The 23,981-nt window shown below is 38.6% G+C and overlaps 1 protein-coding gene and 2 pseudogenes across 4 annotated transcripts in view; 1 reads left to right on the top strand and 2 right to left on the bottom strand.

The window, feature by feature from the left end:
- LOC127629678 (exostosin-2-like) overlaps nt 1-7,670 on the bottom strand; it is a 54,148-nt pseudogene extending 46,478 nt beyond the window's left edge.
- Nucleotides 7,671-9,968: 2,298 nt separating this feature from the next.
- Nucleotides 9,969-12,452, top strand: LOC127645220 (uncharacterized; annotated as a pseudogene).
- A 1,090-nt stretch (nt 12,453-13,542) lies between these two features.
- LOC127630544 (tetraspanin-18-like) overlaps nt 13,543-23,981 on the bottom strand; it is a 66,229-nt gene continuing 55,790 nt past the window's right edge. For all 4 annotated transcript variants that reach the window (XM_052108342.1, XM_052108203.1, XM_052108264.1 and 1 more), the window contains 7 exons: nt 22,692-22,787; nt 20,156-20,350; nt 16,727-16,801; nt 16,539-16,637; nt 16,283-16,444; nt 15,495-15,578; nt 13,543-15,182 (listed from right to left, as the gene is read on the bottom strand). In XM_052108342.1, coding sequence (XP_051964302.1) covers nt 15,135-15,182; nt 15,495-15,578; nt 16,283-16,444; nt 16,539-16,637; nt 16,727-16,801; nt 20,156-20,350; nt 22,692-22,754 — 726 coding nt within the window. In that variant the 5' untranslated portion in view covers nt 22,755-22,787 and the 3' untranslated portion in view covers nt 13,543-15,134. The remainder of the gene's footprint in view (nt 15,183-15,494; nt 15,579-16,282; nt 16,445-16,538; nt 16,638-16,726; nt 16,802-20,155; nt 20,351-22,691; nt 22,788-23,981) is intronic.

The raw sequence follows: 23,981 nt of genomic DNA, 5'->3' as shown, positions 1-23,981 counted from the left end.
ATATTTCAGTTTTTCATTTAATAAATGTGCAAAGACTTACAGAGCTTCAAGATTTTTCTAAAAATCTTAATTTTGTGTTCTGCTAAAGAAAAACATTCATACACATCTAGGATGGCATCAGGGTAAATGAATGAGAGAATTTTATTTTTTGGGTGAACTATTCCTTCAATTATGAAAATGTGAATTGATAGTTGTTTAATATGAAAGGATGTAGAGAGACACAAACTTGTAGGATTTGAGTGTAGTCGTGGACCTGGCCCTTGTAGCAACGCTTTCTGACCGTAGCCAATCCCTGAGAGAGGTTACTACATTTGTCTAGGAGGAGCAAGGCCTCCCCATTCTCCTCCTTCAGCCTCTTGAGTTCTGCACGGTATTCCCGATGGATGGTTGTCTGAGATGACAGAATGAAGTAGTGGCGGGGCCTAAACCAAAAATATATTACAAGATGCTATTAAGCTACCAGAGTTCTACGATCATTTAAGGGATATCTCACCTAAAAATGAAAATTCTGTCATAATTTACTCAATCTCATGTGGTTTCAAACTGTAATACTTTCTCTCGCCTATGGAAACAAAAGATGATGCAAGGCAGAATGTTCAACACAATTCACTTTCATTACAACTTTTTTTTCCCATACAATGAATATGAATGGTGACTGAGGCAGTCTGTCCATAACAATCTGCATTTTTGTGTTCCACAGAAGAAAGCAAGACATATGGGTTTGGAACAACATAAAAGGTAAGTAACGGAAGACATATTTTAATTGCTTTAAATAAAAACCAGCAAATGAGTCAAGTACAAGTAGACGAGCTGGATCTCACCCTGGTTGCCTCTCAAGGAGGTGCACTTCAGCAGATAAGGGGTTATACACGGGATGCTGACATCATAACCCTGCCTGTAAGTCCATGTGGAGAAGCCTCCCCCCGCCAACAGAGCTCTGCAAAACAAAAGCAATGAAGATGACAACTCTGTCGCCATGAATATCTGCAAAAGGCGCTGAAGATAAAACACTTCCTAAATCTGGTTTTAAACGACAAATGTGCGAACACACCACTCCAAAGCATTTAACAGAGTTGCCTTTGTGTACTCGCTCTACGAGTCAATAAAACTTCAAAAGGTGCTCGGTTTTAGGGAAGACTTAATTTAAAGGGGAATGAAGTGAGTGAAGGGAGAGATGCAAATACTGTATGGCCATGCAACATACACTGTCTTTATATCTCACCCCACACATATGTCCACCCGAGCAGCTGGTTCTGATGAGGCTGCATGCCAAATGGGGCACAGCTGGATGAGCCCAGGAAATTCCCTACAGCTCCAGATAAGTGTTCATAATTTCAGGGATTTCTAGTACATAAAACTCACCTTTTCCACCCAAAGCAAAAGAGCGGAAACATGGCCTTTATTGCATTAAATACCAGCAGAATAGGTTTCTCTGTCTGCTCTCGGCGGTAGTGTACTCTTCTCTTTCATGACTACTCTCAACTGCATCTTTGATCTTGGGGTCTAGGGAACTTGGTTGACCATACATGTATCAAATACTGTACATATTGGGAAATAGGTCAGTGCAAGAATCAAATGAGTACACACATCTTAAAAGAACAGTTTAGTGGAATGTAAGTAACTTATCTGTGTGAATGGCCTTGCTGGAATTGATGTCTATTTGAATTAGATGATGGATGTATGTCTCATAATGCAATTTGCAAGAACTAGAGTCTCTCTCAACCCAAGCCAAGAAATACTAAAATGTAAAAAAATGTAAAGTTCATTCAGTAAACAGAGGTAAAAAATTGCTATGTTGCAAATAATTGTAAACATAACTATCCAGAGATCAAAAACTCTTCTATAGATCCATTTAGAGCTTGTCAACAAGTTCAAACATAGAGCTACACTGCCCTCTGCTGGCTCACATCACATCCAGTTTATTATTCCTTACTCAAATGGTTTAGCATGGCACACACTTCAAATCCTTATATTAAAAGACAGATCAGACCAAAAAAGAAAGGAAACATGAAGAATAAAATTGCTGATGGTCTATTCACACCAAGAGCAAAATGAAAAAACACTCCTGTAACTCACATGCTTTACTGTACGATACAACCAATCTGACAATACAAATCTAACATAACTAATTTATTTATTGCTGTATTAAGAAAAAACAAATCAACACATTCCCTGATTTTTTTTTTAGTCATGCTGTTATTGACAAATCTTTTGGAGTGAATAATTAATCCTTTGAATAGTTCAATTCAAAGTCTTGTTCAAAGCAAATATTTGTGGCCAATTTTTTTAGGGTTTAAACAGAAATGTGAATCTTATCATTTTCTAATAACACTTGCAACTTAAAACTTGTGTATTATTTGAGCTGTAAAGATGACATTACATCTTAATGGTAACAAAGCTGTAAAATTGGCTAAAAGCACATGGTACTAAATCAAACATCAAGAATATAGTGCTTATGTCTTGATTCAAAATTTTGAAAGTTTGGACACACAGGATAAGCAGCTGTATGAAGGGGACTGCTAAGAGTTAAATGCTCAGTGCTGTGCCAAAAGCATCGTAAGCCTAAACAGATCGTAGAATCCATTGGCGACAATGCTCTCTAAGATCAACTTAAGCTTGCGATGCTTTTAAGAAATGAAGACCAGATCAATGCCAGATGTTGCAATCTTGGAGAATGCACTTTATGACAAAGGTCTAAAAAAATGTATCTTGATGAGCCTTCTGAGAACGTCATGGTCATCAAGCTTGAAATATGTACAAAACCATTACTTAAAACCTTGCTCTTTTAAACCCATTATTTTGTATTGGATGGCTTGCAATTAGTGTGGAAACAATGAATTCTTTGACTGCCAATATGAACTGGAGAACTGAAAAAAATAAAATAAAAATGAAAACAATAAATAAATAAAAGGTACATGAACTGCAGTTCAAAACAAGGACCTGAATACTGTTGCAAGTCACTTATTACATATGCAAAAATATCTTATAAAAGGTAAAGTTTCAAGCTTGTGTATAGATATTAGATCAGAATGAAAATCTCACCTGTCTCTGGGTACATCCAGAGCCGTGTTGTAGTCAGGTGGTCCTCTAGGAAGCGTGTTAAACAGCAAGTGGTTCATGCCTTCGTCCCATCTGTAAATGTATTATTAAAAATGCTGAGTTAAAACAGCGTTAATGTAAGTGTTATATGTAAAATATAGAGTGCCCCAGCAGTGGCACGGTAACAGAGCAGCGGTTTAGGGAAAAAAGAGAGAGCTGCAGATCAATAGCAACATCAAGAAAACTGTAGAGCACAAGTAGGCAAGACTGATTTGCAGATTTTGAGGGATAAACATATCTACCTTGGAAATATGGCTAGATCCAGAGCAGTCTCCCGAATCCGCAGAGAATTCTGATTCAGCACATCAATGGAGGGTATGAACAAGCACACTCTGGTCACATCATCAGTGTAGAAGTCACTGTCCGAGATGACACTCAGCATGTCATTGTATTCTCAGGACAGGCCAGTGCTGCTAATGGGGACCCTTACCTCATCCACAAATTGCTGAAGATGTACACCTGCATACAAATAGATGAAAAAAAATAGATCAATGCATGTTTAGAGAAGCACTGCAATGACTTATAAACATTCATCAATTACAAAATAGTATCTGCCTGTATGTCACTGTGGAGCGGAGGGGGGCGGGGCCGGTCTGAATATCGCGCGCCCGGTCCCCAATTGGCCTGATGAGGGATAAAGGCGGCCAGTGACGATGGTTCGAGAGAGAGAGAATTACGGGCATGTCCGTCATGTGTGTGTTTGTGTATGCTTTTGGTTTAAGTTCTCATTAAATATAATTTATGTTGACAAGGCGGTTCTCGCCTCCTCCTTGCCCATCCTTTAACTGTGTTACAGTCACCTTGATTTTATTCTTGGGATTATATCCACAGTGATACACATCAAAGCAGGTGTGCATTCGACAGCTCAGGTCACCCCTCTCTGGAATAGGGCTGCTCACAGGTATCCTGACCAAAGGGGCATCATGCACACTGCGGGGGTCCAGACTCCATTCTACTGAGGACTCAATGGAGTGAGGCCAGAACTGGAACATGCCCGTTGCGATCAGCCCTAGTAAAAACCACAGAGAATAGGCTGATGAAATAGATCCGGTGCTTAGTTTTCATTCGGGGGATGAGCGCAGGGCCCCGAGAGCCATACTTCACTGAAGACCCCATGATGAGCCTGTCCAGAGCCGAAACCACTGCAAAGACACAAAAAACACGATTCACATCTAGAAATGTCAGACCCTATCATACAATTTTTTCAAGTACATTGCAAGTGGGACATTCCTACAATTCAGTGAGCTTTGAAACTTTTGAAAAATGAAACTCTTTGTTTCATCACTGAAGAGACACATTTAGGCCCCAACATTATTTTACTGAATGGCTGATGCCACCTCCAGCATGTGTTATCATTTTATAACATAGATTTTCAATTAAAAGTCAATGCAGCATGACAAAAGCTCCACAATCAGTATTTAAATGACACATACACCACAAATAACACATTTAAGCAAGAGAATGTATAACTACTAAACACTTAAATGTAAGGGAGAAGAAAAAATAGAAATCCAATGATTTAGCAAAAAAACTTTTGTCAAAGATGTTTGACAAGTAGCTCTGAGGACATGAGGAAATTATACTTGTGAAAGAAATTAAAATGATTAAATTATATACATTTGGACTTAGCCCCACAGCAGTTGTTATTGTCGTTATTCTTTTTAACAAGCCTACTAAAAAATGTAAATCTGGTAAAATGTAGAAATGACCCAAAAATAGTGTGTGGCAGGTAATTTAGTAACACAGAGTGCTCTAATTTACTGTAAACTAATAACACAAATGTTAAGGTGCTGCTGGCCGTTTGTTTTTTAAAAGCGGTTACTCCTCTTACATTTAGCAACAAAAGCATCCATACATGAACAGCTTAATTAGCAGGGTAGGAAGGGGGGGTTCACCTGCACCCGAAAGGTATATTTTTTTAACCTAGTTTTTTGTAATCCTTAAGGTGTCTAGAAAAGGAATTTTGATGTTCCCCACGCAAATTATTGTCCCATATGTTATTTTTTGTATCATCTTTTGTGTCCGTGCTTGATTTTTGGCTGCAGAAAATGAAAATTTTAAATCTACATAGAATCTGAACAATATATCCTACAGACACAATCTACCCCATTTTCTCTTCGTCTTTGCATGAGGAATTGATAGATATGAGGATTGTCATGATTAGATGATGTATAGTGCATACAAACTCAAATAAACACCAAAAAATTAAAAAAAAAATGGCGACATTGGATCACTGGAACTCCTCCCCTATGGAACCTATTGATATATGTTTTCTAACTTTTGTATTTTTACAGTCTTTCAGATGTCTAAGCAGCAAATGTTGATGATCCCCACCTGAAATATTGTCACATGTTGGTCCAAATGAACATCTCCCATAATGAGTTACTATCAAACCGTTATATTGGTATTATATTTATTGAAACAAAACAGAAAACCACGCATATAGTCAAATATGTGTACAGTATATATAGGGTATAACAAATCCCCATTATAATAAACTGAAATAGAAAAAAGTTATTCTAATCAAAGGTCAAAAGGTCAAGGGCAATGATGTCTATTCATCATACAGCAGGTCTTCATAATCAATCTCTTGCTCCTCATCTTCTTCACCATCTCCATCCATCTCCTCGACTGTTTCCTCCAGCAAGTCAGTGAGTGAAGTAGGGAGGATAGGTCCACAAGACCACACTGGTTCCAGGGTACCCTCTTCAGTCTTTTCCCAGCCTTGGCCAGGATCATGGGGCTTGGGACACCAGAATATTGGTGTGGCTGCTCTCTTGTAGATGGCCAGACGGTGGTTGACACGGTTGATGTGTGGGACCAGGTTGTCTCTGCAGGGCGGAAGCTGGGACAGATCCACCTTGGATCTTGTTCCGCTCGTAGAGTGGGAGCATTCGTGGAATTTCCAGAGGGTTGGGGGCATCAAATCCAGGTTTCACCTCCTGTATCATGATCCCACCGGTCCAGTTCACCACATTTGAGCCATGAATGTTTGTCGTTATTTTGTTCAGATTGTCCCACTCGAGATGAAACACATAGTTTCCCTCACCAGTAATAATTTGTGGACCGAGAGAGATGGAAACCTCATTGAGGGCCTTGGTTAGAGCGGTCTCAAGTTCCAAGCCAAAGTCATAAGTTTCACAGTGACCTAGCCTACTAAGAATGGTAGTCAGTAGTTTACTGCAATAAAGGTGACGTATAGTGGTACAGAGGAGGATATGCTTAGGCAACTTCCACTCTCCCTTTGTCACAGCACGGCAGATGTCCTGAAATAATAAAGAAAGCAATTAGCATTGAAGTGTTCAAGCAACTATAGTGTACACAAAATAAAACATATGCAATATTGAAAAACTAAAAATATACCAAAGTGGAGAGTTGTCATACCTGACTTATAGACAGCACAAGGCGTCTTGTCTTCTCACTCTTCTCCAAGTCAGCATCACCAGAAATCATGAGGGTCAGGAACCTCATGAGATTAGATGGGAGGAGGTCATCCAAGGACATGACCAGATCATCAGCTGTGGGAGGCCAAGGAAGAGAATTTGACTTTCTGTATGTCTTCTTGATTGTACCACGAAGAAGAAGGGCCACATCTTCATACTTGTCCGTGCTCCCCATCTCATATGCATTTCTCACAGCATCTGAGATGGATAAGCTAGCACTGAATATCAAGCTATGGGTGATACAACCCTTCAAATCTGCTGTGACCATAGAAATGCCAATCCCCTCATGCTTCTCAAGTTTTCTCTTCATTTTCTCACTTCTGTACTCGGGATTGGGGAAGCCATTTCTCTCCAACTCTTGGGTGTAGACAAGACGCAGTGATGCAAGCCGCACAATCTTGTTCTGTTTTATCACTTGATCTTGAATGACATCAAGTACAGCATTAAATTACATCTGATGTGCAGCAGCCATGGTAGTCTGCTCTGTTTCACTGACAGGGTTGGTAGCAAGGGCTTTACCTCGGGATGTGATATGGTTTGCATATTTCAGGTTGAATGACTTGCGACATGACTGATGGTAATTTGCTTCTCTCGCAAAAAGGTCCTCACCTTGCACCATGCGATGTAGACGGTGAAGTCCAAGTTCATAGGCTTGAGGCATAATCTGTTTCCATGTAGGCTCCTTCAATACTCCATCCTTAGCCTTATATACTGGGAACTTGATGCATCGTTCGGTCTTTCCCAATACTTTCACTTCCAGCTTTCCACAGAAGATACACTCTGGGGGGAACAGCTGCTTAGCTGAGGAGGACCCACATTTACGCGGTGAGCGTGACGTTGAAGCTTGCTGAGATGTCACAGTAAGTCTTTCCTGTAAGCGTTCCTGGTTCTTTGTAAACTTTTGGTAGCAGGCTCGATGATAGCCAGTTGTTTCTAAACTGGCACCTACAAGACTCTCTGGAATGAGATTACAGACATCATCCATGCGAAACGGCGAATCAAGAGCTTCTTGGAGACGTCTATCACGAATGCTATGTAGCAGAGCCAGCTTGTCAGTAGCAGACCCTTTAATCTTACTAAGTGGTGTGAAATCTGCATGCTCAAAGCCATGTACATGTAAAATACAATTTTCAGGACCATGGTCTTTTGATTTCACACCATCATCTCTCTTGGATTTCTTTGTAGCAGGATTGAACTCTTCAGACTCACTATCATTTTCTTCCTTGGGTTTCTTTGACTTAGACTTTGACTTGGGCATGATTAGCAATGATCACCAACTAGCCAATTAGCTATTATAGTATAACAGTGTTTACTTTATTTTTCCCTAATGTCTTCAAGGCAGCTTCAAACTTGGTAGAGGAGTATATTTTTCAGACTCACCATCGATATCTCCCTTCTCTTTTTTGAGGATGATTAGCATACACATTTGTAGGACTACTAAATCGTAGAGTCAGAAAACGTAAACAAATCACCCGTCTCCTTGACAACCTGTCACATCTCCCTGACAACCAACATAGTTGATACCGTAACGTTGCTCTCTTGATAACGAAATCCTGCTATTAAAATATGCTTTATATACTTTTTGTCTACACGAACTATACTATACATTGTGCACTTACCGTCAGAAGACCTCTTTTGTCACCTAATTTATTTACATACACTGCATAACAACAAAGCGGGATGCGATTGACAGTGGGTTGGCGACAACATGAAGTGCTGTATACGTTGCTTCTAAGGCAAAAAGCCCAATAACCTTATTTTCTCAAACAAGTTGGGCATCATTTGTTCAGTGTGCCCAGAAATGGGTTAACCTCAACACTGCTGAGAGTTTAATAGCTGAAAAAGCCATAGCAACATTTAACTTAACAGAAACCTGGAGAGACCAATATAGTTAATGTGGGCTTCCATAATGCTACATGCTCTCATCACCAAGAAAGATCTTTCTAATTGTGTGTTGGTGCATCATGTAGGCTATGTATGTGTGTAGTTAGTTTAAAAATGTATGTTAAATAAACCTCACACTACCAGTGAATCCTAATTGCACGATGTGATTTTTAACTAATGTATATTTTTGAACACATTGTATCTTAAAATTTATTATTTATTTAAAATATCTACGTTATATTTTTAATGTGCAACAATTGACGTTGGAAACAAGCAGTAATGTGCTCAACAACAATTTATATAGCCAGTTATGAAAAATGGAGGATATCTATCAAATCGAAAACTAAAGGAGAAAAACAGACTGCGTAAATGTTCTTTTTTGCATTTTTGGATATCCAGGGTGGCAACCAATATAGCCAGAAAAGACATACATGTGACAATATTTCAGGTGGAGATCATCAATATTTTCTTCTTAGACATCTTAAAGACTGTAAAAATACAAAAGTTAGAAAACATATATCAATAGGGTCCATAGGGGAGGAGTTCCAGTGATCCAATGTCACCATTTTTTTTAATTTTTTGGTGTTTATTTGAGTTTGTATGCACTATACATCATCTAATCATGACAATCCTCATATCTATCAATTCCTCATGCAAAGACGAAGAGAAAATGGGGTAGATTGTGTCTGTAGGATATATTGTTCAGATTCTATGTAGATTTAAAATTTTCATTTTCCGCAGCCAAAAATCAAGCACGGACACAAAAGATGAAACAAAAAAATCACATATGGGACAATAATTTGCGTGGGAAACATCAAAATTCCTTTTCTAGACACCTTAAGGATTACAAAAAACTAGGTTAAAAAAATATACCTTTCGGGTGCAGGTGAACCCCCCCTTCCTACCAGACTAATTTGACACACTCGCTAAGGTTATCAGGTTGGGCTAGCCATTATAAAATAATCAACAAACCTTCACTGTGTCCGGTTTGCGTCCTTAAATCTCAGTACGCTAAATTCATAATTTCATTAAGTATGGATGTGATGCATGGGACATAATTTTCCTCCAGCAAAACCTACAGCTGACATGCGAGGACTTCTCTCTTCTTCGTGTGTACGGCTGTAAAGTCGTCTTCTTTTTGGTCGAGGTCTGTCGCGCCTTCTGCTTTAAGCTATTGGGAGCATGAACGTGTTTCAAAACCCAATAGTATCCAGCTAGTCAGCCACCTAGCTAGACAGCATTTGAAGGCATGACATATAGGCAGCTCACGAGGTTATCGGCCACAAACATAGCCAACAACGTTCAGTTGATCAGTTTTAGCCACCATTTTATCTTATTGATACTTATGGCACAAACATGAATAAAAATCACTTTAAAAGTTATTAATGTGTAAAGATTAGTGACATGCTTAGTTTTTATATTCAATGTTTTTACAGAGAAACTCCTCTGGTTGTGTCCTGCAGCTCTTCGACTGTGGTTTAACAAAGCACGGATTAGTTGACATGTCCCTCAGTCCCGGATTGAGCTAGCTCAATAACTGATATGGTGGATTTTGTCAGTTCTTTCAATAGGTAGATCGGATTCAAATATCTAGATCATTTAAAACAGACTGTTGCTTATTAAGATAACTGAGGAGTCAATAGTTTGCCAAACCGAATACTGAAATAGTGATACATTTCAACCTTGCTAAACAGCGTGTGGCTTATTTCAGTGCTTCTGAACTGCAGCTCATGATGGAAGGATATGATGAAGTAAGGCATATCATAAAAACCAAAGGGAACACTGTAGCTGCTGCAAAAGTCAGACATGATGTGTGGCGTAAAATACCTGCCAAGTTAAACCCATAAGTATATGTGCTTGTGATGGAGCCAGGACCCCTGTTGCATATCAGTGTTGCATTTGAAGCCTGGCTTAAAGTTTACATATACCTTACATTTAAATGTATGCATTTGGCAGACGCTTTTATACAAAGCAACTTACAGTGCACGTATTACAGGGACAATCCCCCTGGAGCAACCTGGAGTTAAGTGCCTTGCTCAAGGACACAATGGTGGTGGCTGTGGGGATAGAACCAGCAACCTTCTGATTACCAGTTCAGTACTTTAGCCCACTACCACCACCACCACTCCATACACTCATTTACATACTTTGTTGTGATGCATACACTGCAAAGCAATTGAAATAATCTATTAATTATATATATAAAGACTTCAGAAATAGTATCATGGCTTGTGCTGTTTCTAAAAAGTCATTGGATGAATAAGGATAGCTGGATGGATGTGTGTGTGTGTGTGTGTGAGAGAGAGAGAGAGAGAGAGAGATGGAGCGTGTGTGATCACCAGTTGCCACGCCCAATCAGAGATGCTTACAGCTTTCTGAAGATCAGATTTCTCAGTGGAATATAGACTACAAGCGGGGTATTCCTCTCTATTTCGCGGTAGCCGGTGCACAAATGTTATTCACTAAAGATACAGCGATGTCCTCCGCCATTTTAAACAGTATCCAATGTGGAAACTCACAGAGCGCTGTTTTATGTAAACAATGACTAACGGATTCACTTTACGTCACCAACTGGCTCATATTACACACAAAAATTATCTTTTGCCACCACTTGTTGGCTAAAATATGTAATGTAAAAAATAAAGACAGTAACTCCTAACACATATGCACTACGTTACACTTTAGTTTAATAATATATATACTTGTACATTAGGCTACATTTTAACTTGACTTAATAATAACAAGTTATTGCCTTTCTAACACTATCAGGGTAGCTTTACGAAACAAAATAGAAATATGAAGGCAAAACAGATCAAATTAATGAACAACAAAATCAGAAAATGACAACAAAAACAAGAAAGGTCAAATAATTGGACAATCACATTGACAAAATGAATAATCATTGACTTGATACATTTTATTGTGGGAGGCACAATAAAAAATGTAGCTGATTTTTGGCAACTCAACTTAAGTTTCGCATGAGCTTAATACTGGGTTTTTGTTAAATGCATATTTCAATTTCTCACAAAATTTAACAAACCCTTGCTTTATACTGTATACATGAAGTAAACTTGTTCTAACAATATGATGACATTGTCTTTCTTCTAACTGAACTGGTAATTACACCTACTTTTCGATTACAGATCCAACCCCGTGGGCCCAAAAAGCACATGGATGCAAGTGAAGGTGAAACACAAGAACATCCTTCAAGGTGAGGGGTTGTCTTTGGGCTAATTTACAGTATATTTAAGTGTCTTAGAATTGAATAACAGCAAGGATGTTCATACTTTAGTCAACAAGAGAAGGGCTGCAGTGAATAAGAAGTGAAGAGGTTATTAATTCCAACAAAAGTGGAGTACACACCTGCAGAAGAGCTGGTTCCTGAGAATGATGTGGCCCTGTCATACAGAGTAGAGTCAGGGGCTGCTGCTCTGATCCTAGAGATGTGGCTGGCTGCAGCACTTATGGCAAAGGTATGTGCACCGCATTGTTTAATTGTCTCTAGAAACTGGGATTACAGTATACACACATCATCCATGTCTCATCGATTCAGTGACTGAACATGGACTGACCCTGCTTCAGCCACCTATATTATCAGAGGAAGAGGAGGACTCAGTAAGTTAATGCAGTTCATTTTAATACTTAAGGGTATATAAGGAATCTTAACATGAGATAAGTATTATAATTCATGCTTAATATCTAATAATTAAAATTGGACATCTGATAACATAAGCTATTTGGTGACATGAAATGCACATTGTGGTACTTTTAATTCTCATTCAAAAGGAACCTGTGGAAGATGTTAAGACCCTGTATAAGAAGTATCTACAGGAAGCAAGAAATGGCATACAGGGCCTTAAAAATGCAGAAAGTAGAGATAGAGTTGTTGGACAGAAACTTGGCAGTAAGTGTGACATTCTTATTAAATTGTCATTCAGAATTTGCTGGGCCGGTAGAAACAATTTGCATCTGAAACTACAACATTAAGTGTGACTAATGTATTTCTTGCTACAGGCTGATCCTTGACATATAATAAACATTCTTTTTATAAACCTGTGCTTCTAGCAATTATTTATTTTCATATACATCTGTCCTATATCTCAGAATGCGGTCATAATGGATTTGGCTTTTCACCTTGCTGAAACCTCCGGCATTAAGCTGACTTCAATATTTTGGAGACATGCACTGACCCTGGCCTCCTACTCATCACTTCATTAGAAGAGTGCTGCAGCTGCTGCAGGTCCTGAATTGAGTGTGTCAAATATGGAAGACTCTGCATTAGACTACAGTTACAGCAACTGCAGCCATTGACATTCATACAATTTCAAATAGTAAGATAAAGAAAGTTGGCATCTGTACATTTCAGATTTTCTTTCAATTACTAACTAAATAAAACCCATTGACTAGCAAGACATTCTATTATTTAAAACATATACATTATTTTGTTTTAAATTCTATTAATATTATTAAATTATGATTTCCCCTAATTCAATAGGGTGCTGTTATAAGAATGAAGCAGCTGTGACTGGGACAGACTTTGTGTATCAATTTAGTTAAAGATCACTCAATTCAATTTGATGGAATTTGGTTATACACTGGAAATGCGTTAATCATAAAAATAGGCTAAAATATTTATTTGTTTATTTTTGATTACATAAAGATGTGATCTAATCCTGTTTATATTAAATAAACCTAAACAGGGTTAATCTTTAGACCTGTTGTTTTTACATCCATTCTGAGATGAGCTTTGAAGAATAGAAAAATCCATTGAGTCAAAAATGAATAATTAAATCCAGGTAACTCCACATATAGGACCCAAGAGGATGATTGTCCAACCAAATCCTGTTTTATGTACATGACACTGACATGGAGATAGAGATAAACAAAAATGGGATTCATTCATACAAACAAACAACATTCCCTAAGAAGGGCCAGAGCTGGCTGTTTTAGGAGGGTTAGGTCCTTCAACACGTATAATGAGGTAAAATATATATTGTGATATCATGAGTGTTGATAATTAGTTTCACCAGCAGTGGGAATGGCTGTCAAAGAGGGATATGCCATTTTACTTCCTAGGCCAATAATGTGGCCTATTTTGTGGCGTGACCAGACTGATAAACCTATTTTTTATTTGTATTTATTTATTTATTTTTGGACAAACCTTCCACAATCACAGAGTTTCAATAATCATAAACACAGGCCAGTAACACTCAGAAATACATGATACACAAAATTACAGGTCATTTACAGATAGTCAAGAAAATATAAATTAGCAAACATGTCCTCTAGTGGTTAATGAATGATGGCACTTTTACACATGTCTCTGAAACTCGTTCTGGGAGCCAAACCAATGACAAGCATGTGCGATATGCTAAAACACAGGTGTGAAAATTGTGCATTAGGCCTTTTGGAGAAGAAGTAATAAAGGACTGAATTTTGGCACCCATAACTTGAATGTGTCTTTTTCTTAGAGGTACCAAAATAATAATTAAATGTAGAAGTGGTGGGTGGCATAGAACAAGATGAAACTGGGATGAAAGCATTTTTGGCTGCTCACCATGCCAAAGTACTGTACGTTTCTTGCTGTCCCATCAGTTGAGAGTGTTGCACTGCCTGGGCTATTTATCTCATACGTTCTTCTGGCTATGTAGCTTGTAACACTTGTATGAAAACATTTCTTTATTTTCCTTTTTGCAGTCAACAGGAGTCATGTTTGGTTGGTTTTACAAGCAAGCTTATCTTGCTTGTCGTGCAAGATTTGTGAGTTTCAGTCTGCAATATTTATGCCCCTGTGCCCCTTCCGACTGGAGATAAGAGTTGCACAATTTAGCATTCCAGTCTATAGACATGCTCCTTCGAACCATATTTGGTTTATGTAGTATTTAGTGTATGCTGCAAAATTTATGTAATGTGTTCTTGAAGCTTATATATATATAAATATTTATCTGCTATTTGAATGGCCAGGTTGAACCCATTAGAAAAATAGTGAAATATGAACTATCACTATACACTGAACTATCTTTGTGCAAAAATTATAAACCACTATCCTTTAACCCATGTTTTTTATGTTTTAGTTTTTTAAATCAATGAGTACTAATAAATGTAAAAAAGATATTTCTTGAAAATTGTTCACAGAGGTGATGTGATTTTTGTCATACATCAGTCAATGTCACATGTAGTTACAATAGATACAGCACAAAAGCAAATATCACAATTTTGCTAAAATCGCATAAAACATTCACGGTTGCAACACACAAAGCATTACTTTATAGAAGCTGCTGGCCTCTGATAGTTTATACAGAAACACACACACAGTTCCTCTCTTTGTCTCTTTTAGTCAGACTTAAACACATCCATTCACACTGTGTAGAGATTTGGCTCTTGAACAGCGGTGAATAGTCTAGACAAGAGGTAAAATATCTACAAATCAGTCATCTATAAATATACAATCCTTTCAGTGCAAGGTGTCCCTCTATTATCTTTAAAGGGCTACTGAGATATTGCCCTTTATGAATTTGATACTTATACTTTTTAAAAGTCCCAACTGTAAAGTAAAGTTTTGGCAGTTCTCAATAATTCCAACTTAAAAATACAAGATGACAAATATATAAGTGTTTCACTTCTTTTTCATTTAAAAAAAAAAATGGCCTTCTATGCCATGCCATTTTCCATCTCGAAATGTCCTTTCATAGGTACAACATGTCTTGATTACTGAATTCCTCTAAACAAACACATAGCAAACACCATGGCAAAGAGCTGATGAGAGAGAAAACAAACATAAAATTAGGGGAGATTTTAATCCATATACTCTATTTATATATATATATATATATATATATATATATATATATATATATATATATATATAATTCTACATTAATTTGAATGGAATAGTAAGAATCCCCAATAAAAGCAAAGGTACAACTACTTTGTCCACTAGATGGCAATAATAATCCATAGTTCATACAGTGTACTGCATGTTCTTATCACATTGGAAGTGTAAAAATGCAATGAGAATATCAAATCAAACTCTGCTATTTATATTAAAAAGAATGATCATAACCTTACTTCAATAGTCAGCACCACAATAGCAAGAGCTCCAGCCATATAGATGTACGTCTCGAAATGGTCCACTACTGCTGAATAACAGCCCTGTTTCAAAGGAGTATGTATGATTCAATATGAAAGAACAAAGTGCTGTTACTTGAGTGGATATAGATATTTTAATCTATGGCACAAATTATGAACAATGAAGTCCTTTCATCAATCTATGTTGGGCCCACATACAAAGAGTTGTTTAGTAAGTAGGCACATGTACTGCCCTCTTTTCTCAAATACAAGCATTTACATCCTTTAATTTCACCTTTAGTTTCTGACTTTCTCTACCCATTTAGGATTTGTTTTTTTAACCTACAAGTTGAATTACGTTTAAGTGTGCACTCAGTAATTTTTTATTTAATTTTTAACTGACACCTAGGGGAATGGATGTAGCATCTTTCAAACACAATAGTTTTCAGTTACCAATGCCATTGTAGAAATTCACTCTTCACAGTAATACATAAATACATACATAAAGTGTCCAATAACAGGGTGGGTACTGAGATAAAGTGATTAGTATTTGGCTGCTCATGTGATCCTAATATGGCAGCCCCTATGAGACAACCCTCTCCATTTAGAATAAAAGAGCTTTTATAAAGTTACTGATATGACTGGAATGTCTAGTGAGAGGTCATGATTTTATACTTGTGTTTCAAAATTACTATTCATTTCTTTAGGAGTAAAACTTCTTAAATACCCAATGTATCCCTTTACATCTATCGTTTACAAACATTCACTTATTTGTGAGGATTGCTGACCTTGTTACGGATTGGCATGATTCCCTTGAGACACTCTTCTTTGCTCATCATCAGATCGTTCCTCTGGCAACAGACCTCCGGCAACAGTCTGCTGGGGTTCAGCTGTCTGAAGAGGCTCTGATCATCAAAGTCCTCTGCACTGTTCACCCCACAACAATCAAACTATGGACACACCAATACACATTGCATCTTGAATGTCATTAGTGTGTACTAAGCATATATAGCCTAGACAGAAAGAGTCATTATGTTATCATACTGTGGTCATAATGGCGTTCCATGTGGAGGTAAAGACATCAGTGCTATTGCTGCCTTGGTAATGTGTCTTCAGTTCCTTGGTAAAGTAATCTCTGGTGAGCTGTTGATCCACATTTAGACAAGAGTAATGAGAGCAGAGGTATATGACAGATAGGTGGCTTGATTATATTCATCATTGATGACACTTACATGCTCGCGGAATATGAAGGCTAGAATGGCCACCGCCAGTTCAGCCAGAAATATGATGAGTATGAGCATGAAGAACTGTGGATTAGAAAAAACAGGATTCTGAGATGAAGTTCAGAGATATTTGCATCTCTATCACATGTGAAACACACTACTTTCCAAAAATGTTTGTCATTTTTAGAATTAAATCTTTCTTTTTAAAGTTTACAATTTATCAGGATATGAATTTGTGTGAAAGTTGAACGTCTAGGTTACGGATGTAACCTCCATTCCCTGATGGAGGGAACAAGACGTTGTGTCGGAGAAGCGACACTAGGGGTCTCTTTTGAGCGCCGAATATGCCTCCGAATAAGCTAAATTTGTTTTGAACTCTGAACACCCTTTAAAAAAATAAAAAATAAACTCATGTTAATTGTACAGTTCCCCGTCTGTTGCTCTCTCGACGTTGTGTCGGAGAAGCGACACTAGGGGTCTCTCTGATCTATGAAAAAAGGCCAATGAGAAGTTGGCAGACAGTATTTGCATACCCCTCCCCTGGACATACGAGTATAAAGGCGAGGAAATACTATGAGTTTCTTCACCGCAGAGAACTGCTGGGCGAAGTCCTCGGCGGTGTCGCCGAAGAGGCCGAACTAGGAGACTGGGGCGTCGAGAAAGTGAGTCTTGTCGGTCTCACGCATCTCGACCAATTTCAGCCACAGATGACTTTCCTGGACCACGAGCGTGGCCATCGCCTGCCCGAGTGATCAGGGCTACCCACGTGCAGCTCTTTGAGCGCCTTGGCCTGGTGGACTTGCAGGAGGGCCATGGCATGCTGGGCGGAAGCGGCATGTCCGGCGGCACTGTCAGCGAGGATGTTATCCTACAGGCCTTGGAAGGGAGCACAGAGCGACCCTGCCAGGTGGTAAGGTTTCCGTGACACAGGTGGAGCGCAACAGCCCTATCCACCGGGGGAATTGCCGTGGGCCAATGTCGAGGGTAGCGAGAGTGGAGCGAGTGGCTTTGTGATGAGTGGAGAGGGGTGCTCTCCACGATGACGTCAGCTCATCATGCACCTCCGGGACAATGTGACCGGGTGGGGGGCGTGGCTGTGAGCGGTGCCAAGACCCCAGGAACCAGTCATCCAACCGCGATGGCTGTGGGGAGGATGGAGAGTTCCAGTCCAAGCCCACGCTGGCGGAGGCCCGGCAAAGCATTTCGGTCATCTGAGCGTCAGCCTCAGCCTGGGCGTGCTGGCCCGAAGGCGGCCCGAAGTCATAGATACCGCGCTCTCCGATGCAGCGGCGAGCTCATCCACCTCGAGGTCCAGAGGATAGGCAGGCTGGCTGTAAGGCGAGCCTCTGTTGCCTCGAGCACGGACGGGAGTCAACGAGCATGCTGGGGGGCGGGTGGTCCGAGGGGGCGTACCCGGCGGAGCTGCACCAGAGCACTCTACCGCATCCAGGAACTACACAGGGGCGGAAAGGCATCTTTAAAAAGACGCATCCTGAAAAGGACGTTCAACGCCGCTGTGTATTGCTCTTTTAGTAAAGATTTACTCTTTTAGAGAAATCACTCTTTTAAATAACTCTTTAGAGTTCGTTTCTGCGCTGCCGAAGCGCCCATCGGCAAACTGCACTGCCGTGCAAGGAAGGAGAAAGGCACTGTAATGTGCCGTCAATCCAACAGCATGCAGAGCATCAGAGGAATACAGGAACAGGTGTGACTCGTAGAGCATGCACAACTATCGGCTCTGAAGAACATTTCTGAATTAACTCATAGTATTTCCTCGACTTTATACCCGTATGTCCCGGGTGTGGTATGCAAATACTGTCTGACAACTTCTCATTGGCCTTTTTTCATAGATCAGAGAGACCCCTAGTGTCGCTTCTCCGACACAACGTCGAGACAGCAACAGACAGGAACTGTACAATTAACATGAGTTTATTTTTTTATTTTTTTAAAGGGGGTTCAGAGTTCAAAACAAATTTAGCTTTTGTGTTTAAGACAGCATTTGTGGCATAACGCTGATAACTACAAAAATGTATTTAAACTCATCCCTCATTTATATATGTAAAAAAAGCAAAGGTCACCATTGCATTCAGTCACACACAATGGAAACAAACAGTCCATAAACATTAAAGGGTTCATAAAATGGAAGATCTAATTTTCCTTGATATTTAGACGTATAAGAGGTAACTGTACTATAAAAGCATACTGTAAATTTCAGAACTCAAAACTTCCTCCCCAGTCTAAAAAGAGCATTTAATTAATTTAATTGAATAAAGTTAATATATTCGGATGCAATGTACTGGACGTACGTTGTGTGTAAACCCTGAAATTTAGTTTTATAATGTTGTGGAGAGCTTGTTTATTCTCTTCCGATTGAGTTTCAAATATTGCTGTATTTGAGGGCCTGCACAATGTTAGCCAATCAGAACAGTGGGCATTTACATTGAAGTTTAAAGGAGCCGCTGAGGGCAAAACCGAGTGTTTGAGTCAGAGGGCCAGAAACAGGGTGGAAAATAATAATTTATTACTAAACTATGACAGTTTTGGTGCAAAAAACTTAACTGACATTATCAGTGAACCTCAGGGAAAATAACACAATTTAAAAATATTTGCATTTCATGACCCCTTTAAGATACAAGACATGAACATTTTACTTGCTAAAATGATTTTAGTGTATTAAAACTGCTTACCAACCTTTTCTGTGTAAAGGCTTAATTCCAACTTCGTTGTCATGACAACATAATGACACCAAAATCTGTAATCTATTAAACGCTGTAGCGTGGGTAAATCCCTAATTTTGTCACACTAAAATCATGTTTACAGGTACAAACCTGTATTTACGTCTTATGGCTAAACTTTTGAAAAAGTTGTATTTTAACATTCACCTCCATTAGTGCCATATTGTGACCAAATGTTTTGCTCTCTTGCTTTTTAAATAAAAGAGGGATGAGTAGAAGTAATCTTTTGTGGTAATCAACATTATGCCACAAATGCTGTAGATTTAGCTTAACTTGTATTAAATCAGGAATATTTCCTTTAATGGCAATGAGAACTCAAACTGCCATGGACTTTATCCCAGCAAGATTTGAGAATCTGCATCCAAAAAGCATCTTGTGTGCTTCAACGGAAGGAAGGAAATCAGACCTTTTAATTTAAAAGAGTTAATGTGGTCAGTGAACGTGTTAACATGCTTACACCAATTATGCTTAATAAACAGACAACGTGTGTGGTCATATAAAGACTTTAAGTGGCTTTCCTTTATCAGCGTATGGTCTTAAACGGCTTAAGACCCCACTGTACATGCACAAATATTTAAGTGTTAACAATGTTACTTTTAATTGTAATTTAGTAATAACACATATGCAACATCCAATAATACAAATACAATAACATAACAATGTGAATGGTATCTGTTGGTGCTTAAGAAATAAAATCCCATACAAACAGTAGCAGACATTTGTTTTCCCGTATGGCTCCAAAGCAGCCCAGAAAGCCCAGGAGGAAGAGCATACCGCCCATGATCAAAATTGCATAGACTCCAGTAAACAGTAGAGGGTTGGCTGCAACAATCTCCCGGAAACCAGTTGGATCCAACAGCACCCAGATACCCACCCCTAGCAGGAATGCACCTCCAAGCTAAAAGAGGAAAAGAGGGCTTAGTACAGATCCCTCAAAAATATATACAAAAGATTTGTCTTTATTTATATGGCTTAATGAGGCTGTCAAATGGTTACTAATGTTCAGCCACTGCTCTGTTTCTCCCAGTCATGATAATGGAATTCTTCTGGTAACAATACTCTTCTGTGAAACTGCTCATTTTCTCACACCACTAGTGTGGCAAAGGAAAGGTCATGAGCAAAACCAAGGAACATTGGCACAAGATCAATGCATTTGTTCTTCCCGTAACTTTAAGGTTTATTCAAAGTGTTGACTTGGATTGTTCTGAAGTTTCAGTCCTTTGAACTACATATTTTCTTCTGAAAACAAGACTCTGCACCTGCATATCATCAGACATCACATTTTCAAATTTGAAAGAAAACAGGAGATAAACCTTAGCATACTTCCAAGCAAAGCAAATCATCACTTCAATACTGCGGCTCAGACTGTAGCTTTATATCATTTAATCACTCACATGTTGCTCCAAACCTATGATTTTCTTTACTCTGTGGAACACAAAAGATGTTAGGTATATTTTACTTCCAGTCATCATTCACTTTCATTGCATATTTTCTCTATACAATGAAAGTAGGGCTGGGTATTGATACAGATTTTTCAATTCAATTCAATTCGATATCGATTCGTATGGGTACATTTCACTTATAATGTGTCATAGTGTGTCCCAGACAGTGTCGAGGAGAGGTGATAGGAAGGCACAGTATATGCAGGAATAACCAAAAAAGGTGATTATTGTGATCAGTGGTAAATGGTGCTCATTTATACAGTACATAACATGCAAAAAAACAAACACTAAGATTCAGTGATTTTCTAAAACAAAGAAAAAAGCTTAGATCAGCAAACCCTCACATAAGCCACTCAGGCAGTTTTTTCCCCTCTTCTCTCTCTCTCATAAAAGGATATTCGTTTATTAGGTTATTAGTGGCTATTCACAGAACTTTTTATTCGCAAAGCCCTAAATTTGTTCTCATTTGCGCATTTAGTAAAAGATCGATCTAAGGATTTAAGAATCAATATTGAGAGTCTTCAAACGAAGATAACGATGCATTGGAAAATCTGTATTTTTACCCAGTCCTAAATTAAATTCAATAATGACTGCGGCTAACATTCTGCCTAACTTCCTATGTGTTCCATGGCAGAAAGAGGTCATACAGGTTTGTAACAACATAAAAGTGAGTAAATGATGACAAAATATTTATTTTGGGTGAACTATCCATTTAACCAGTCAGGGACAAATACAATCAGCATGATGTCATAGTCGAGTCTTGGTCTGCTTAGCGGATGTAGAACAATGGTCTCTAACTGAGAATGTTCCATTAGAGCAGTGGTTCCCAAAAGTTTTACAGTGGCGTACCCCTTCAAACATTCAACATCCTTTCGCGTACCCCCCCTTTGAAAATATGTCTCTTTAACACAATTATCTTTGTAAAACTACTCCCTTACATTAAACATGTTATAATTGTACATGTTTTGTACATGTTATATTAATCATACACATACTGAATAAATGACTTACTGATTGAAATGGGAATGCTAGATATGATATAACTGCATAACTTGAAAACTCCCCCCTCATCACGTCGCGGTTTGCAAGAATAGTGTTCGGTTCTGTGCCTGGAATTGTGCATTATTGCAGGTACGGCATTGCCGGCCAAATTCGAGGATTGCGGGCAACAATGTAAAAACAGGTCTCTACCGTGCAAGCAAATGTGAGTGAAAATTACTATGTGTGAATGTGGAAAATTATTTGGTGTCGCTGAATGACTGACACCTGTCATCAAAGCTTATGAACTTGTACCATCAGAATCAAAACCCCCTATTCATCAAACCTTAAATACAAATTACGTTTTAAACTGCAGGAAAAAAAATTTAATAAACTAAAATCGTGGAAGACTGACATGTGCGAGTCTGTTAAAACAGTGAAGTATCAATTTCACTTGCTATCACTAAGCTACGTAACCTAGCACTGGGCTGGGCTGGTGAAAAAAGATACATGTGTGATGCATGATGCACGAGTAGATGCATTTTTTTAACTGCAAAAGATATGGTTATTTCAGTGGTTTATGACACAACCATTTTGGTATTTCTACTCTAGTGAGCACACAAAATACTTTTTGCCAGTGAGAAATACATGAACTTGAATGTTATTTTTAGACTGTGATGAAATTGAAAGAACGTTAAATCTCAGAATGTTATTTGCGTACCCCCATTGTCACCTCACGTACCCCAGGGGTACACGTACCCAAGTTTGGGAAACACTGCATTAAAGAAAATGGGAGTGCACATAAATAAAAACACTCACAAAAATGAAGAAGTTGAAGATGAACATGAGGTACTTGATGCAACTGAGACAGTCCCCCTCCATCCTTGTACCTCTAGCTGATGCCTCTCCCTGGCCCTGAAGACACATTGTGAAAAATAGAGTCATTACTGCATAGTCACATACTCATTTACAAAATGATTTCATGAGTCAGAACCACGTGTTGATTTGACTGGCAAGTTTTTGTGCTTTTATATTCATTTAGCAAGATAATTTTGTGAACTTGTCAATTATTAATACATCAGTGTCAGCATTGACATGCACACTTTGACAGGCATATTATGTTGTTCAGGCAATCAGGATGAATAATGTTGCATTATGTAGTTAAAAGAGTGACTGGCAGTTCCAGTAATCATATGCTTGGAAATGTATTGTCACACAAAGTATATTAGATATGCAATGTGACGTCGTAGAAACAGAATTCATAGCTTTTTTCCCCATAAATCTATATTCCAACTGGCTTCGCACTGACTGTTCATGCATATAACATGCTGACTTGTACATGATGAATTGTTTATGAAAGGAAATATGGAGGAGTTTTGAGAACGGCCAGCTTGGCTTCAAAACACCATCAGGACTGCTGGAGCACATTTGCGCCTTTTCACACCAGGAGCAATAATCAGGAGGCTAAATAAACATGTCCTTTCAGTGCTTCAGACCACAAGCTGTGTGTCAAAATCCTCTGAATTCCTCTAACCACTCTTGACTCTTTTCTACTGATTTGTTCCAGGTGTAAACAGTAGACTGGACTCAGTTCCATCACCTGTGTTTCAGTAATGACTTTACCTTCCTTTAAAGAAACTGTTTAACCAAAAATTATTTTCTCACCCTCATGTCTTTCCAAAACCATATGCCTCTCTTTCATATGCAGAAATTAAAAGGAGATATTTTAAAGGATGTCAGTTTGCAGATTTAATTACAATAGCAGTTGATAGTGACCTCACTTTAAAGCTTAAAAAGCACCCAAAAGCACACTGATCTCACAGTGAGATCGGAAAGAGTAGGTCGACTTTTCTTTAGCTAAAATCAATGTATACATTCTGAAATTCATAACACTGCCCCCGTGGCAAAAGCGGTAAGTGTTTTGGTGTATGGGCACATGTGTGCTCCATTTAAGGGTGTATTGTCTGCGTTGGGGCATCAAAAGCAAGGCGTGAAGCAAGTTGTTTTCAGCTGTACAGGCATTAATACAGTGAAGAGAAATGCCTGTTTTATAAGGTCTAACACCCAACCCAAACCTATGCCTAACTCTAACCAATAGTGGAGCAAACA

The sequence above is a fragment of the Xyrauchen texanus genome, chromosome 1 (genome assembly GCF_025860055.1).
Source record: "Xyrauchen texanus isolate HMW12.3.18 chromosome 1, RBS_HiC_50CHRs, whole genome shotgun sequence".
Taxonomy (NCBI): Eukaryota; Metazoa; Chordata; class Actinopteri; order Cypriniformes; family Catostomidae; genus Xyrauchen; species Xyrauchen texanus.
The sequence above is the reverse complement of the archived record's forward strand: the minus strand, read 5'-3'. Positions and strand labels throughout refer to the sequence as shown.